At 42.9% G+C, this 17290-nt stretch overlaps 2 protein-coding genes across 7 annotated transcripts in view; one reads left to right on the top strand and one right to left on the bottom strand.

Annotated features, from left to right (window-relative positions):
* The first annotated feature begins 2781 nt into the window (after window positions 1-2781).
* CNOT8 (CCR4-NOT transcription complex subunit 8) lies at window positions 2782-10929 on the top strand. Of its 3 annotated transcripts, none has more exons than XM_029997892.1 (7): window positions 2782-2869; window positions 3831-4033; window positions 5656-5849; window positions 7314-7475; window positions 8304-8448; window positions 9126-9236; window positions 9566-10929. In XM_029997892.1, exons 2-7 carry the CDS (start codon window positions 3917-3919, stop codon window positions 9713-9715), a joined length of 879 nt encoding a protein of 292 aa, XP_029853752.1. In that variant the 5' UTR covers window positions 2782-2869; window positions 3831-3916; the 3' UTR covers window positions 9716-10929. The 3 variants fall into 3 exon arrangements, with proteins under 3 accessions (XP_029853752.1, XP_029853751.1, XP_029853753.1); XM_029997891.2 differs by lacking the exon at window positions 2782-2869 and adding an exon at window positions 2886-3014; XM_029997893.2 differs by lacking the exon at window positions 2782-2869 and adding an exon at window positions 3248-3345.
* Window positions 10930-12197: 1268 nt separating this feature from the next.
* Window positions 12198-17290, bottom strand: part of GEMIN5 (gem nuclear organelle associated protein 5) — an 18795-nt gene continuing 13702 nt past the window's right edge. For all 4 annotated transcript variants that reach the window (XM_029997888.2, XM_029997890.2, XM_029997889.2 and 1 more), the window contains 6 exons: window positions 16991-17201; window positions 16101-16358; window positions 15248-15410; window positions 14046-14622; window positions 13499-13595; window positions 12198-12818 (listed from right to left, as the gene is read on the bottom strand). In XM_029997888.2, the coding sequence (XP_029853748.1) occupies window positions 12663-12818; window positions 13499-13595; window positions 14046-14622; window positions 15248-15410; window positions 16101-16358; window positions 16991-17201 (1462 nt within the window). In that variant the 3' untranslated portion in view covers window positions 12198-12662. The remainder of the gene's footprint in view (window positions 12819-13498; window positions 13596-14045; window positions 14623-15247; window positions 15411-16100; window positions 16359-16990; window positions 17202-17290) is intronic.

Here is a 17290-nt window from a genome sequence, read left to right as displayed (position 1 = left end):
TGCTGCAAGTCTGTACCTAGCACAGGTTGGCAGTAATCTAAAAGCTGCTTCTATCTGTTGGCTAGCCTGTGCCCTGCACTGGCGTCTTCAGCAGAAACCCTCCAACGTTAGTGCAATCTTTGCTAAGGCATGCAAGAAGCTGGATTTCTTCTCGGCAGAAGGAGTTTTTGATCAGACAATTCATAAAATAGCCTCTCTTTATTCACTCTCCACAGTTTTTGTAACAGTCGCTGTTTGTTTCGCTGTTTGAAAACAACATTAGAAGGAGAAAAACTATGAGTTATCTTTCAGGATTGTGCAAACCCACACTGATAGTTCCTCTAACGTCAAACAGAAATTAGCGCACCTCACCTAATCATTATTTCCCTGCACTCTGAACTATATTTCTAACCACCTGCCAGGGCACATGTGTGCCACCACCTAGTACGGCAGTGGTACGCTTTAGAAGCATCTGTGGAGCAATGGAAGGGTTAGGAAAGTGGAAATGATGGCCTTGTTGTTACGGTTCAAACATGTTCAGCAATAGTTGCATCTTTTAACTCTCAGTTCACATTTTAAGATTTCCATAAGCAAGTTTTCTACTATTTGTGGTGCTGTTACTAAGCTCTAAAGAAAACGCACAACGGTTTCAACAGGGCACGATCCAGGACATGCAGCTCAAGCTGACTAATGTGAAAATGTTGAACTAACGCCCTTTATTCCACCTTATGATGCAGACGGTCTGCACACACAGACTGTTTTTTTACTCTGGTCTTAATGGAAGCATATAGAGGGTGTGAGGAGTCTTCAAGAACCTGCTTTGGAGTGCTGGACCTGGAAGAAAGTTTGCTAACTTCCAAATAGAAGAACTATGGGACTTTTAAAAAGAGCAGGGTGCCTTTTCCAGCTATTCTTCACCTTTATTAGCCATGATCAAAATTAGCCATGATTGAAAAAACAAATTCTGATCTCCTTAAGCAAAATATGTTTCCAGCTCTTACCACCAGTGCTTGTAAACATTCTTGAATAGTTTTTTTTTAAAAAACTACATGCAAACTTTTAAACATTACAAGCATAATTTATCACAAGTGATTATTTCCCGCAATACATTTTTTGAGTAGCAAGGCATACATATTTCTGGTGTCCTGAGAAGATTCATCCTCCCTTTTTCCCTGGCTTCAACATACCTTCAAGCACTGGGTTTCTGAACAAGAAAAATGATATATTTATTTTACTCCAAACTCTTTAGGGAAAAAAATCTAACCTTTTATTTACGGAGTGCTGTAATCTAACCTGCTATATTTACCTGCTAACAACATATGTTTTCTTGCATGGAATCCCAAACGCAAGTGAACATGGGAAAAAAGGTGATTACTTTCTGCCAATCTAGCATATTGCATAATATATAAATTACACAATACAAGAGGCTGCAGCGCTGAGGAGGCAAAATGGTAACTATCTATCATCTATGAAGATAAACTTTGAATCAAAGTGACATTCAATAATGGGATGTCATAAGGCGCTGACAGCACCAAGGTCACTTGATAGAGAGCAGTACTTGGAAAAACCTCTTCTTTTCTAAAAGTTACATTTCTGCTGAGGTATGAACATTAAACCTGAGACGCTGAACTGTGTCTGAAGTGCATAAGATACCAAGATTTGTTTTTCCAGATACTTGTATCAAAATGATAGGCAAGTAGCTGAGATTCAGCAAGAGGAAAGACTCCCAAATGGTGGGCAGGTAACAATTCTGCAACGGTACCAGAACTGCAGTATTTTATAACAGATGCAACCCTGTCCAGCAGGCTGGCAGTCTAAAAGAAAGGAAATACCATCTACACTTATTAGTAGACGAGCTCCCAAATAAATTCAGAGTCTGCCGCCAGCACCTGCCAGCAAAGCAAGTGTTGGCAGCTATGCTACACAAGCAGTTACATTATGCTGCTTTACCGGATACAAGCTTCTGTTGCTAATGTGATTTAAATAGCCTTTCTGGAACAGGAGGAGTCAGCCTAAAAGTTTGCAGGCATAGTAGGTACTTGAACAATGACTTCTAAGCTTCTGCAGGAAGAGGCAGAACTTCCTCAAGTAATGAGCTTGCTACACACTACAACATATGAGCAACATGTGCCAGGACAGCAGCTGTTTGCCGTCGCGGCCTGGAAAAACACACCCTCGTCCCGCTCCGCAACCCTGCGCGCCCACGCCTGGGCCGCGCAGCAAAGGCCCGTGGGTCCACGGGGAGACCCCTGCCTCGCAGCAGCCCAGGCCCGACGGAGGCCGCGGCCTAAGGGTCTCTGTCGTGACCCACTCCTCTCCCTTTGGTGAGCCAAGGGCGGCCACTAATTCTTTCGGGGACGTTCAGGCAGGGCCTGGCGCTGTCCCTGTCCCAGGGGACGTGGCCACGCCGGCACGCTGCCGGTCCACCGAGGCCATGGCCGCCCGGCCTCGAGTCCCCCCTTCCCTCAGGGAGAGGAGGACACCTAACTCCCTCATGCCTCCCCCCCCGTCCGCGGACTTTGGACTCGCCCGCGCTCCCTGCTCTGGGAGAGGCGGGCGAGTCCATTAGCCGTACCGGCGGGGGGGAAGCGGGGAGGAGAAAGACGACCCGTCACAGGGCCGACGGCTCTGCGCAGGCGCACTCCGGGCAGAACCCCGCGTGGCGTTCCCCCGCCCCCCCCCTTTTTGCCCTCCCCTCCGCGGGAGCGCGCGCGCGGCCGCGGCACAGGCGCGCGCAGCAACCTCCCCCCCCCCCCCCCCGCCGCGCGCCCTTGCGGCTTTGCCATATCTCTCGCGAGAGCATAAGCGGCAACCCGGAAGTCCCGCCCTTCCCGGAGGCCGTATCGCGCTTGCGCGGTAGGCGAGCGGCCCGGCCCCGGCTTCCGGGCAGGTAGCGTGGGGGGGGGGGGGGGCAGGGAAGGCGATGGGGAGCGCCGGAGCAGACGAGTCGCGGGGGGGACTGAGGGCTAGAGCGGCCGGGCGGTCCGGCTCCCGGAGCGCGAGCGGCGGGGCCCGGCCCGGCGGCGCGCGAGCAGGTGCGGGCGGGGCGGCCCCGGGCGCGCTGCGGGACCCCCCGGCTGAGGGGAAGGGGAAGAGGAAGGGGAAGGGGAAAAGGAAGGGAAGGGGAGGGGAGGGGAGGGGAGGGGAGGGGAGGGGGGGCACTCCCGCTTCCCGACCGGGAGGAGCCGCCTCCGGGCGGCGGGGCCTTTTGTCGGCGGGCGGGGGGAGGGGGACGCCCCCCGCGGCGGGCCGAGCCGTGGCCGGTCGGGCTGAGTCCCGGCGGCGGCGGCGGGCAGGCCCAGGTAACGGCTGGAGCCCCGGCTGCGGAGACGTGGGGTCGTTTTGCCCGTGTTCTGTCAGGAAACGGTAAACGAGCGGCGGTTCATCCCGGGGGTAGCAGTGCTGGGACTGCCGTTAGCATAAGCTGAGATACCTCACTTCGGTGGTTACCGAATTACGTCGGAGGAGCTCATGCCTATAAATGTAGTCTGTAAAGCGTGCCGTTGCTGTTCCTGAAAGCTGTCGCAATAGCTGAACATTAAACGTGGGGGTTCCCTGCTTGTATGTCTTATGCCTAAAGTTTCAGAGCTTATGCCAGGAGAAGGAGAGAGTGACTTTTTTCGTGGGTAACTGGGCTGCTCATTGTGCTCATAACCTGAACGGATGCTCTACGTTTTCGTCTCGTTCAGGGTGTTTACAGGAAGTGATAAAAGCAAGAAAAACTTGGTGTAAAGTTTAAATGGGCTATTTGAAGCTGCAAATGGAAGCGTGACTGGCTCCAACAGAGCATTCATTCCTACATATAGATCTTTCTTCATATAAAGCATTATTTATTTATCTGTTTAATGCAGTGCACTGATAAGATCACACAGCTTGCAATTCTACACCATCATCTGAATTCAACATCAGCTGTTGTCTTCACTCTGGTCCCTGCAAGATGCCAGCAGCCCTTGCAGAGAACAGCCAGGTTATATGTGAAGTATGGGCAAACAATCTGGAAGAAGAGATGAGGAAGATTCGAGAGATTGTTCTAAGTTACAGCTACATTGCAATGGTAAATATTTTATACTTGACTGAATTGCCTTAGTCAAGGGATTTTTTTGGGTAGGGGAATAAGTTGGTTCTTGAGTGAGAAAGTATTTCCCCCTGTCCCTAGTCAAACTGAGCTAGAAGTTAAGTGGTGAAAAATCAGAAAGCAGTTCAGGAGAAGCCTTCCAGAATTTAATACAAGTAGTGTTGAGTATGGAATGAATGAAAGATGGGGAAGAGAGAGAGACCGCCTTAAAAACCTGAATTAATTTAGTATTTAGCTATTTGTAATGTATTCGTTTGTGCAACAGAAAAATGAAACAGGTCAGATGTACAACTGGGTTTAAATCTTTAGTCTTCCACCAGTGTATTTGTCCTTTGAATGTCTTTCTCCCTTTGGTTATGGAAGATGCTATGGTCCTGAAGGACAAAAGACCTGCAAGTGACAACTAGTCAGCTGGGCTGCCTCCTGCTTAACAAGGTCAGATGTTGATTCTTAGGGAAGAAAAATATTCTGGCTGTAGGTGTAGGTATGACAATGTGTTCAGAAAGCTTTGTTTAAGATGACCAGGATCTCCCCCAGGTGGGAGGAATCTCTTCCTGCTCTTAGAAGTCTGTATCTGCTTGGCAGGAGGCAGTTAGTTACATAAATAACTGGTTTTAGTTATGATACTGTAAGTTATGCCAACTTTGCTTAGGAATGCTAAACTTCAAGATATGAAAGGTCCTTAATAAAAGCGTGGCATAAAGACACATGCCCCTGCAGAGTGTGTAGTATTTCAGTGTAGAACGCAGTTGTGTAAGTGAATGTGATTTTATTTTTTTTATTTTTTTTTTTTATGTCAATGGGAAATGAGCTTTCTTGCTTCTGTTTGATCTCATTGGAAGTGTGCTTATGACCTGTTTTAGCGGCTATGCTGTAAGAGTGGACACAAAAAGATCCTGGGCAAGGGAGAAATTTTGTCAGATACACAGCACTGGATTCTTAAGTTTTGTAACCTGATCGGAGAGTAAAAATAGTATGGAAGTTTGGGTTTCAGCAAAGATAGCACACAATCACTGGTCAAGTAAAATGTTCTTCACCTAATAGACAGTTGCTCTGTTGTTAAGGTCTGTTTTGATTGGCAGTAGTTTTCGTTAATGTAGGCGTTGGCTGTTCCTCAAAAACAGTGAAGGTTATCACTATCTGGACTATTGAATGAAGATGGTCAGAGTGCTAAATATAACTTGTATTTAGAACATGAAAGAACACTGAATAAATTAAAAAGTCCATTTTAATAGATTTAGGGAAAATGAGAGAGTTAGTCCTTTGCAAGAGGGAGATGTTTAGATTATACAATAGTGCATATTGGATGACTTTATAACATTTTTGGTTTGGAATAAAAAATTGCAAGAAGAGATACTTGTAATAAATGAACGAATGCAATAGTTAACAAATCGTGTAGTGTTTTTTAGTGTCTGACTTGTAGCAGTTTAAAAGCTGTATGAATATGGAAAAGGGGGAAAAAAAAAGTGATTTTTACAGAAGAATTCATAGAATGCAGTGGTGACACCTGCAAGTGTGGAATTGAATAGACTTCTGATAGAGTGATAATAATGACTCCTAATAGAGTAAGTGGTGAAGTAAGATTTTCCCTTCTCTCCTAGGACACAGAGTTTCCTGGAGTTGTTGTAAGGCCAATTGGTGAATTCCGCAGTTCCATAGACTATCAGTATCAGCTCCTTCGGTGTAATGTTGACCTTCTGAAAATTATCCAGCTGGGCCTGACTTTCACAAATGAGAAAGGAGAATATCCTTCCGGCATCAACACCTGGCAGTTTAACTTTAAATTCAACCTTACGTGAGTCTCGAGCTAGGGAATAATGCCTATTCTCTTCTGCTGAAGCGATGCTTTCCTTTGGCAAATGCAGGTGTCTGTATGTTCATCATTGCTGGCTGGTTCTGAGCAATAAAAATTCAGATTTCGAACATAGATTATGTGGGAACCTATTTTGATGTGACAGGAGTTTGCAATATTTCTGGAAGTCAAAGCCATGCTAAAATCCTATCCTTAATACCCTTGATAAATAGTCTATCCCAAATAATTTTATGTGCCTTAAACTTTTTTTCCGGAACAATGCTATAGTCTGAGACTTTATACATTTTATGTATATAAATATACGTATATAAAAATCCATCTCTTTCTGGTAAAAATAAATGGATGTGCTGTTTTTAGGAAAAAGGAAAATACCTCTTTACAGATCCTTGCTAAAATATAAACTGGGATCTAAAAAAAAAGATGTAATCATTCTCCTGAAACAGGTGTGATGAAACTTGTTAAATGGAGTGTGGCAGTTGTTCTTGTCTCCTCCATGCTGCAATATCCTGGGCTACAGTTGAAACAAGTTTCATTATCCCTTCCCCTGTTATTGTAAAGACAAACTCAGCATAATTACCACTAGAGCTGCCTGGAAATAAAGAGAGGGTTTATCTGGCAAAACCCACATTTATAGGAAATGAATCAGTATTTTTATGGAACTGTCATTGGAAAACATAAGAAAAATTCATAGCTAGTATGTGCAGATCATATAGTTTTTGAACCCAAAAGTTGCAATGTTTACTTCCACAAATTTATGAGCCTCTTAAAAGTACTGAAATCAGAGTGAAGTGGTTTTCACAGTGTGATCACTTAATTTGACTCAATTTTCGAATTTGGCATGAATTTTGCTCAGTGTGTTGTCATGTCCTTCCCTCCTCCCCACCCTCAAATGAAGCAAACTAGTATAGAAGTCAGGTTCCTGCTCAGCTCTCCACCAAACATATCACTCATCGCTGTCTGCCTTCCTTAGCAAAGTATTATGCAATTTTGTTTACTCCCAGAGATGGAATAGGAGATGATGATAAGGTGGTATGTGCTGTGAAGTGACAAAGAAAAATGTAGACAGGAATGATGCTCAGGGCTTTAGAGTTGCGCATCTTCCTGTTTGGGAGAATTCTTCTCCGTGCTGTCACCTGTGGTGCTTCTGTTCACCTAGCAGAAATGGCACTTTTCAAAACACCATTCAGTTCTATGGAGGTGGAATCTTTGGAATTTGCACTAGCAACAGAATTATTAACTAGTTACGATTGCAGAATAGCTTATTATGGCTGTAGGAGGCTGCAGTAGTTGTATTAAAACTAATTCAATTTGAATTTTTAGAGACACAAATGTGGAACCCAGAGATAGCCTATTGGTCACTCCAATTTTTTAAATACAGCGCGGGGAGAATTTTTCTAAAATGAGTCTTGATAGCACCTTGAACACAAAGCTGCTTTTCTCCTTCAGGGAGGACATGTACTCTCAGGATTCCATAGACCTCCTTGCCAGCTCTGGGCTGCAGTTCCAGAAGCACGAAGAAGAAGGGATCGATACCCTGCATTTTGCCGAGTTGCTTATGACATCAGGGGTTGTCCTTAGTGACAGCGTGAAATGGCTGTCCTTCCACAGGTAGGTCTGAGATGGTCACTGATGTGAAGTGAGAAATCTCTTTTTGACTGAAATACTGCTGCTTTTGTCCATGGAGACTGACACAGATTTTAAGGAGAAGAATAAGCAGCTCTGCAGTTCTTAAAATAAGCTTCAAGATAGGAAGGCCAAGTTTCACAAGTAAGGATGCTTGGCCCACTTCATTTTGTTCTAGTCTGAATTTTGTGTATGCGTTGCTTGCAAATCCTTTCACTGTTACAGTCTTCCTCTATGGAAGAAGTTATTACCAAGTTGAAATGTGATTTCTACACTTAGTAACTTGTGTGCATTGTAAACTAAGGTTTTTGTTTCTTCTCCCTTACAATGTTGGTGGTGTTCTCAACTTCCACCTTGTGTTTACGCAGAGGGAGAAATCTGTGTAATTAAGATGTCTTGTGGCATTTCAAGCAACTTTATTACAAAGGCTCTGGTCCTTGATACCTATCATAGCAAGTGAAAGGACTTCAGGGAGGAGGTGGTGGCAACAGATACTTACAGGGTTTCCTGCTTTTCCATATTGCCCATAGCTACAGAAACTTGCAGCGTTGGGAAGGAGAGTATATTCTTCCCAATGGCTTAGCTGTTCCGCAAGAGGTTAGCGGAGGCACCCAGGGAGCATTCAGAAATCCTACACTGACACAGACGATCAGGATGAATTCTGGCTCTGATCCAGAGGAATTTTATGAATGTCAGAAAATGTTAAGGTTTGAAAGCTACAGCATGTAAAACTCTTGTGAAAAATGAGGTATCGGTACTGACCGAGTATAGATGTTGCCTGCTTATCTGGCTTCTGTATGTTTTTGTTTTCAGTGGTTATGACTTTGGCTACATGGTGAAGTTGTTGACAGATTCCAGGTTACCAGAAGAGGAACATGAATTTTTCCATATCTTGAACCTTTTCTTCCCATCTATCTATGATGTAAAGTACTTAATGAAGAGCTGCAAAAACCTCAAGGTACTTGTATATCCCCAGCAAGCAAGTCATGGATGGGCATCAACACTGTATGTGTACAGTAAGCCAATTGACAGAACTGCTGCATATATGAAGTCTTAAAACTGGAATGTGTATAAAAGCTAGTAGTCACACATAAGCACCTATGACTTAGTTTGTATCTAATAGATTCTGCCTGCCCAGTTTTAGACTTATCAATATGTATATTATATAGGGGACATTCCCGTAGCCTTCCTGTTTGTGTGTCAGTGATTTCAGAGGCTAATTATAATGCAGCATGCCTATCCTCCCTATGCAAGGTGGAGTATTTCTTCCTACATGAACTACTACATGACTTGATTAACTAGTAGACGCTCAGTGTTGAAAGTAATTTATCTACTGAATCACAGCCTTGTTTGAGGAAGGGGAAGGAAAGGTCCAGCATTTGTAACCTATGAATGTACCCACAGTCATCTCAAGTATCTGCAGCAGGGAAGCAAGTTACCTAAATTTGAGAAGAGTATGCATTCTTGAACAGTATTTACCACTGTGTTTCACTCCCAGCTGGTGTGTGTGTACTGCTGGAATCTGCATCGATTCATCATAGCCAGTGTTTGCCCTTATGTTTTGGAGAAGTGTGGCAATTTTGGTAAGAAAGAGATGGATCTTCCAAAATAAAATCTCCTGTGTTCTCCTTGCAGGGTGGCCTTCAAGAAGTGGCAGATCAGCTGGATTTGCAGCGAATTGGACGACAACACCAGGCAGGATCGGACTCTCTTCTCACGGGAATGGCATTCTTCAGAATGAAAGAGGTACTGCAGTATTCTTTAGGGTTCTTCTTTCTCCAGTTCCTATCCATAAATGTGAACACGCACAATGTGTTTTTTGTTTTGTTTTGGTTTTTTTTTGAGCCTTGTGGCCATCACACTTCAAACTGTCAATAATAGAAGTTGTTGATACTGGCACAGGCTTCTGTTTACTCCTCTTTTATGTGCTTATTTTAATTCGCACGCTGCATCTTGGAGGTGGCTGACTTCAAATGAGCTGTTTAATTAGCATTGGGTGCTTTCTGATGTAGAGGCACAATTAAACAATACCTGTTTCTCCCCCCCCCCCCCCCCCTTTTTTTTTTAATCTGCAGTTGTTTTTTGAGGATACAATTGATGATGCAAAGTATTGTGGGCGGCTGTATGGCCTTGGCACAGGAGTGGCTCAGAAACAAAATGAAGATGTGGACTCTGCCCAAGAGAAAATGAGCATTTTGGCTATTATCAACAACATGCAGCCCTGATAAGTGGTACCCCTCAGCAGAACATGGTTACCATATTGGCAGCTGCTGTCCTCAACCATTTTCCCTAATAGTGTTTCAAACAAAAGGCATCTACAGTATACAGCCTGCAGAAGGCCTGCAGTTTTGCTGAAGAGCTGCATCTTCATTTGAAACCCTAAAGAAGAGAGTTGACTGAATTCCTAATGCCAGCATTTGTGGTTTGCTATCTTTTTAATACCAAGGGCAAAAGACAGAACCTACTGTGTATACCTCTGGTTTTTTCCTCTTTATACTGTACAGAATCTGCAAGGAAGACTTAATGGTAGAATATTCAGTAGAGCTAAGGGTCTGGAAATCCAGTAAAAATGGACACAGACATGCACACAAATTTGCAAATTGTGCTTTATAAAGCTAATTTTAAAACTTCTGCATGTTGTGAGGGTGACTGCTTCACCTCATGTTTTGCTTATTTTATCTTTGTGTAGTCTGTGGAAATTGCTCCCTTTGATCACTGCAGAGGTTTGGGAATGGATGACATTAAAAATGATCCTTGCAGCTAAAAATATTCAGAGATTTGCTTTAACAACAGCGGGAAGGGATATTACTGGAGCTGATTTGATCAGCTCTCCAGAGTTTCTAAATCTGTATGGTACAGGTTTGACCTATACTGAGCCTTAGCTTAGTTCTTATGGGTATTAATAAACTGTTCTGGAAATACATTAAGAGGCGTAAAAGTTCACCTTTGACAGGGGATTGGACCAATACTCTGACTTCAGTTTTCTTCAACTTAACCTACAGATTTTATCCGTCTCCTTGCAACACAAGTAGTTCAGCAGATGGATAAGTATTTGTTCTTCTTCTCCCCCGTGCTTCTTCAGCCCCTGATTTTACTACATGCTTAACAACAGACAAAACAGCTCCATTTCTCTTCATTATAAACATCTGAAAAGTAGTTAGAGGATGGAAGAACAACTTGGGATTCTGACTTTTTAAAAAATGAGCTATTCTATAGTATCTTTTTTTTTTCCCCAACAGCTCTGTAATGACATTTCTTAAAAAAAAAAAAGCCCTTTTGGACATGGCAAACTTACTTAAAATTTTAAGACTTCTTTGTCTTTCATTTTAAACAAGCTTAAACAATCCATCATTAGGAGTTAAGGTTTAGAGCTGGTATTTAAAATGCTTGTAAATACTACGTGTTTTTAATTTTTGTAAAATAAATTTTTTTAAACCAGGCCTTGTTTTGGATTTTCCATCAAGCACTAAAATTCCCAGAGTCCAGGTTTTGCAGTCTGAATTTGAGTGATACATGTTCAAAGATGCTCAAGTTTCTTTCTTCTTTTACTATTTATTATTTGCTACTGGGGTAGTTCTTGGTAAAATCTGCTTTTAGGCTTATTGTACAGTAGCTGATGAATGTTGAGCTTAAGATCTCTTTGGGGGGACTTGCATTCTCTTTCTGCTTGTCTCGGCACAGCTAGCAGTATTGTGGGGTATTCTTTCAGTGCAGCATAGCCGCTTAAAGTGACAAATTTGTTTTGCTCATCTGTCCTGTATGAAGTTTTCCTGCTCCAGCTAAACTCTAGTGGTTCTTGCTTAAAGTGGAGGGCTGTTTGGTTAAGCACTAGCTCCCCCTCCTGGTTTTCAATTACTTCGTACAGAATTTAGCAAGTTCAAGTTAGTGGCAACAGTTTACCAGATTAACACATCTACAGAAGCATCTTCTTTTAATATAACCCCAGGCTTTCACCTACTGCTCTTCAAGTTGTTCTGAGGCTTTACTCAGCTTGGAGCAGGAAACCCATCAGTATCAAGTCTGCATTTTGGCCGGAAGAATCTTGATGAAACCCATCCCTCCTACTTTTTTTCTTAAACAATAATCTTCATTGTACTTTACTTACAAACTTTCTAAATGCATGATCCCCCCATCCTACCATGAACTTTTCTGCTGCATTTAAAAACTTGCTTCTACAAATTACCAAGATAAATGCTGTGTTCACTGAGGCTTATAGAACCTTGTTCTTTTCTTAGGAAGAATTAGTTTTTCTAACAAGACAGGCAAAGCCTTTAGGTAAGCTGTATGACTGGTCCAAAATGTTGCATGTTCAAAACTACACAATCTAGGATTGGTTTTGGCACTTGTAGAATAGCAGCTTTTCTAGATAACATGATAGTACCTCAAATTTACCATCAGTGTAGCAAAAAGCAGTTTATTCAGCCATGGATGTTGCCAAAAGCAGGGACTTTTCTTGACCTGGAAAAATCCCTTATCTCTTGCTAGTCATGCTGGAAACAAATATAAAGGGGGGGGGGGGGTGAGATCTTTTATGTTGTACAGGTGGCTTCATTGCACAAAGCTAAGTCATAGCACACACTTGTTTCATCTACTGAGTTTGATTTATGTACATTTAACACCCCCCCCCCCCCCCCCCCAAAGACAGGCTTCTTATTAATACATTTGCTCTTGATTGATACTGATTCTATCCATCAAATTAAATGCCAATTCATGGTGGTAGAAGACTTTATTTAGAGGAGGGAAAATAAACTCACAATGCTTTTAAGAACAGTTCTGGCTTAAGGGTCAGTTTGCTTATAGAAACCATTGTTTTTCCTGAGGGCAGCTCCTATTCCTCTGCTGAAAGACTGATACAGCTGCTCAAAACTGTTTCTCTTACATGTAAATAGCAAGAGCTTTCATTAGCATAACTTCCAACAAATAAAAAAAGACTATACAAAAATCCTGTATACAGTTCAAGGCCACAACCTACTGCTTTTCAATTTTCTAACACAATCTCCTTAAGTAGTAGTAGTTGATGACCACAACTGAGTCTGTATATAGACCTGATTATTTTTTTAGTTTTATCAAAAATAAACACAGCCATCAAAACAAGCCTTCACTTGAAGAAAGAACAGCCTTGGTGTTAAGTAGCTGTAGACAGCTCAAAGGAGATAGTTTGGTCTCAAAGTGTCATGTCAAGAACCTCCTGCCAGCCTTTTTATAAATATTAGCACTACCGTCTTTCCTAAGGAGATCCAATGCTTGTTCACGTAGTTCAGGAGGGCACTGGGATCCAATGTGAAGGAGTACAAGGCAGCACTCCAGCACGTCAGGGAACGGGAAGACCTGCAAAAAAAGGAACATGAGGTGATGTCTACTCTGTCAATTATAATTGTTCAACTACAACATATTCAGGCAGCCAGCTCTGTAAAGCCACTGCTTTGTAGTATTTTTGGAACAGATAGTCATGAGTCAGATGCATTTCTTTCTGTTCTTCCAGTGCATTAGCTCACTTTTAACCAGGTTTGCCCCCTCTTGCACAATAACCATGATTAACTTTAGTTATATTATCAACTTGAGAACAGAGGCGATGAGACAGCCTAAGAAACATTGTTTTCAAACATGTGATATGTAGTTTCTACAGTTCCTAATCTATAAATGCCATTCTATACCTTACATTTCTGATTTCACTGTTTATCAAAACTGTTTTTGCATACATAATTCTAAGTAGCAAGGGATTACTTTTAAAATGCATGGGAGAGATTCATACAGAATATCTCATTGAGTTCTCCCATGCATGAGCTTTACCTACACTTTCCAACTGCACGGAGAAAGTTATGCTTGGGGGAAAAAAAAAAAAAAAAATCACTCAGGTGCCATGTGTCAATTCTCTCTCAAAATTGCCATAGGATCACAAAGAAAATCACTGTTCCTTACTTTCTGTATGAAAGGGATTCTGTGATGAGGCTGCCCTTACAAAAAGACTTGTCTTTTTCAGAACCACAATGCCTCTTCCGAAAACTTACCTTTAAATTATCTGGAAATTCTGCTAGTTTCTGCTTTGCTTTTAGAAGCTGCTTTGTTAGCTCAGGGAGTGTAATTGGTTCCTTTACTTCATCTTTACTGTCAAGGAAAGAGCAGGTGACATGAGTAACTGTTTTGCTTAAATGACTGCATAGCCTCCCTCCTGTACAGGAAACACAGGAGAGAGTTGGACAAGCGTCATACGCTCCAGCTCGTTCTTGCCAAAGTCCCAAATAATTGTTCAACAAAGAGACAGACCTCTTAGATCATGCTTGTCCTTTTCATTATCCTCCCATTTTCAAGCTGCCCTGTTTATTCACTGTACCAACACACCCTGTGTTATCAGGAAGTTATTCAGATATAGTAAGTTTATGCACATGGTAGTCCAGCCCCAGGGAAATGCAAGACTTTCGAGCTGTATGTTAAGTGTCCCTGGGTGACAAGCTTGAGATTAGAGGCAAAATGAGCTAAACGGGAAATTTGCTGCACAAACACACACAAAAACCAGCATTGCTTAATCCATTCATTCATTCATGTTCTGAAGCTTACCCATTCATCTGGTTGCTGTCAGAGCATGGTTTGTCTGATTCAGTCTCTGAACTCTGCTGCAGGTTGCTTTCCTGGGTGCTTCCATTTGTGTTTTCCTGGAGGTTGTTCCTCTGCTGCTGATGCTGGCGGATCATATCTGCTAAAATCTGCTGGACCTCAGCTATATCTCTCTGGGTGTTCTGTAAAGCAGCAATCTCTTCTGAAAGAAGCACTTCGCAGCCTCTCAGTTTTGACTGTCTGTCTAACAAATCGACTGAGCTAGTTCTTGAGTCATATTCTGTCTCACACCTACGAACTTCAGTTGTATTGCAGAGGTTTTCATCCATCTCAACTGCAGTTTGATCAGGAGTTTCTTCAGAGGAGGATTGACCTGAAACGTAACTCTTCTCAAAAGCTGTCTGCTCACTGGGACAGAGCACAGGATCCAAACCAGCCTTTTGCAAGACAAGGGAGTCTTTGGGTGCATTCCACCACAGGTCATACAGCAGTCCATAAGCCACAAAGCCCTCTAAACTTCTGCAAGCGTCCATGCTCTGAGAATTTGTACTCTCCAGTTTGTGTCTCAGGTTATCACAGCCTAATAATGAAAAAAGGATTACAAATTGTCTATAGATATTTCCAAAGGAAAAGACCAGATCTGGTAAATGAATGGCTATCCTGGAGACCCAAACCATAGATTTACTCAGATACTGGCAGAGTGGTGCAGGAAGCAGAATAGCAAAGGCAGACATCTTTGGCATCTTTTTAAACACAATACTCTGTTCTAGCTAGCATGAGACTGCATGTTCTCATCATCTACAGCAAACTTCCTTGGTCCCAAGCTGCACATCAAGTCACACGATCAAGATCTGCAAAATAAACACACTGCATACTCTGCAGGAATGAAGGGAAGGGCCAGTTGGAGTGATTTGTGACTATGAGATGAACACAGCTTTCCAATGTCCCCATCTGCCTTGCAGAACAGAATTTGCTCAGTTTCTTACATCACCCACACCAGCTGACGCTGCTGAGCTTGCTTCCACAGTCAGGAATTTTGATCGCCCAACAGCCCTTGCACTAGCCAAATGCCACTAGTTTCCATATATATGGGTATGTCTTGCTCCTTCCAAACATCATTATGTCTAGTAATATTAATGGACACACAGCTGTGCTTACAAGGAAGATCCCCCTATCTGTGTCAGTGCCAGGACTAAGAGACTTACCTTCAGGAAGGATGATACTGCAAATCTCTTGCATCAGAGTGAAATTACCAGCATCATAACTGCGGCTCACAGCTCCAAGAATACTTTTCACTGCCTCATCCCAGGTAGCAGTGTGACAGCTCAGGGCTGCAAGGGTCAGGTCATGGGAGATATGGAAAAGCATCTACAGGAAGCACCAGAGAGCATGATTAATAGTTTTACTGCAACATATGAATTACTCACAGCTTATGACCCTTGTGGAAGAGCCCAGAAGCACATGACTTAACCAAAAGCAATTTTAACAACAATGCAATTTACATAGTCTCCTTCATGCAGGAGGTAGAGCACTTTTACATTACTTTTAACTGTAAAATCAGCAGCTGTGCTTGCACGTGTCCTACTAAACAGATGAGAAGTGGGAGCACACTAAAGGTCAGTGACTCACTGCAGTCAGAGAGTAAAGCTGCAGGAGCACCCGTCTATGAACAGACCTTCTGGACTCCAGGATACTTTAACAACAAGCAGCCCTGCCTCTCCAAACAGTTCGACACAAACCCCTAAATCACTGCTAGAGACTACTCAGCTGTGCCAGTCACTCTCACCCAGCCAGCACATCTCAGTGATCTCAATGCTCATCACTGACACCGTACATCAGTTCTTACCCTGCACAGAAACAAATGCAGAAACAGACTGGTGGCTATGCAAGCCATCCCAGCTGCCTATCGTCTACTTCTCCCAGATTATAACCTCATCCTGCAGCAGGGTGCAGACATCAGTCCCCTGGGAATGGCTGGCACAACACCACGAAGTGGCTGTGTTTTACTGTGTATGCCATAGTAAGGCTTAATGTGTATACAGATCTAAAGCCATTTACCTGCTTTGGGTGTGTGTTGCTGGTAGAAGGAGGATGCTCAATACTGCACAGCTGCTCCCATGCACATGTGGCTTGTTCAGTGCTGTCCATGCCCAATACATTCTGCCACACTTCTATCACCATGTCAAAAAATGAGGTCTCTCTGTTCAGGTCCCAGTTGTGATAACAGGGAGGCACGGGGCTCTTTCGATCGGAGGGATTTCTTTCACTAAGGCACTTGCAAAGCAGTTCATTAAGGCAGAAAACAAGTCTTTGTCCCTTTAACAAGGAAAAAAAAAAAAAAAAAAAAAAAAAAAGAGCACTGAACTGCTGCTAAAAAAAAAACCAATCCCTTACTGACCACAGCAGGTAGACAAATTTAAGAACATCATGGCTAGCAGTAGCTTGTTGATGATTGACTGTTTCACAACTGCACCTACCAAAGAACAATGCTGATAGGCTCAGAGACTGTAAGGTCAGAAGGAAACCTCAGAACAAGCTAAGCTAGCCTTCTGCTTCTCAGTCCGCATGAAAACGGATTTTTGGATTAAGCCTCCAGCAGGTGGATTTACAGTTAGCTCACTTGTTTCTTTCATGTAAACAGTGAATACTTCCCTTCACTTCTTTCTTCTTACGATCAGTATTACATACCTAAAATAAAATCCCACTTTTCTCAACTACCTCTCATGTAACTAACAAGCATAGAGCCTACATGCCTCCCCACCATGGGCCCTTTGCCTCTGCAAAGGCACATGCTTTTTCATAGGGTCATTGCAATAAACTAGAAAATTATTTTGAGGCTAAACCAGCTCAAAGGACTACCTTGGACTATTAACATATGGGAAGTGGTGCCAAGTTCATCTGGAGAGAGACAATGCTAAAGAAAGCAGAAAGGAAACGACCAGACTCACAAATAAAGTTTTATGTTGCCGAAGGACTGCCTGAGCTCCCACCCAGTTCCTGGATAACAGGAAGTCTTGGGCACATCTGAAAGACAAAGTTGCTGACAACTCCTCCTCTCCAGATATCAGTGCAAGCTCAGCAGCAGTTTTAAGGGATGTCACATCCCCCTTTTTTGCCAACACCTTAACTGCATCATAGGGTGAGGAAGCCCCCAAGTAACTGAAAAGAGATAAAAGCAAATTGACTTGATTAGTACTAAAATACCATTTAAAAATTTTATTGCAACACAATAGCACAAACATACAAAT

This window comes from Aquila chrysaetos, chromosome 22 (assembly GCF_900496995.4).
Source record: "Aquila chrysaetos chrysaetos chromosome 22, bAquChr1.4, whole genome shotgun sequence".
In the NCBI taxonomy this organism is placed as follows: Eukaryota; Metazoa; Chordata; class Aves; order Accipitriformes; family Accipitridae; genus Aquila; species Aquila chrysaetos.
Note: the sequence above shows the minus strand (reverse complement) of the source record. Positions and strands in the feature narration are given on the sequence as shown.

Coding starts and splice junctions, on each gene's coding strand:
- CNOT8 (XM_029997892.1), top strand. CDS start 3,917: ATGCCAGCAGCCCTTGCAGAGAACAGCCAGGTTATATGTGAAGTATGG. Junction 5,850..7,313: donor AACTTTAAATTCAACCTTAC/GTGAGTCTCGAG, acceptor TTTCTCCTTCAG/GGAGGACATGTACTCTCAGG. Junction 7,476..8,303: donor AAATGGCTGTCCTTCCACAG/GTAGGTCTGAGA, acceptor TTTTGTTTTCAG/TGGTTATGACTTTGGCTACA.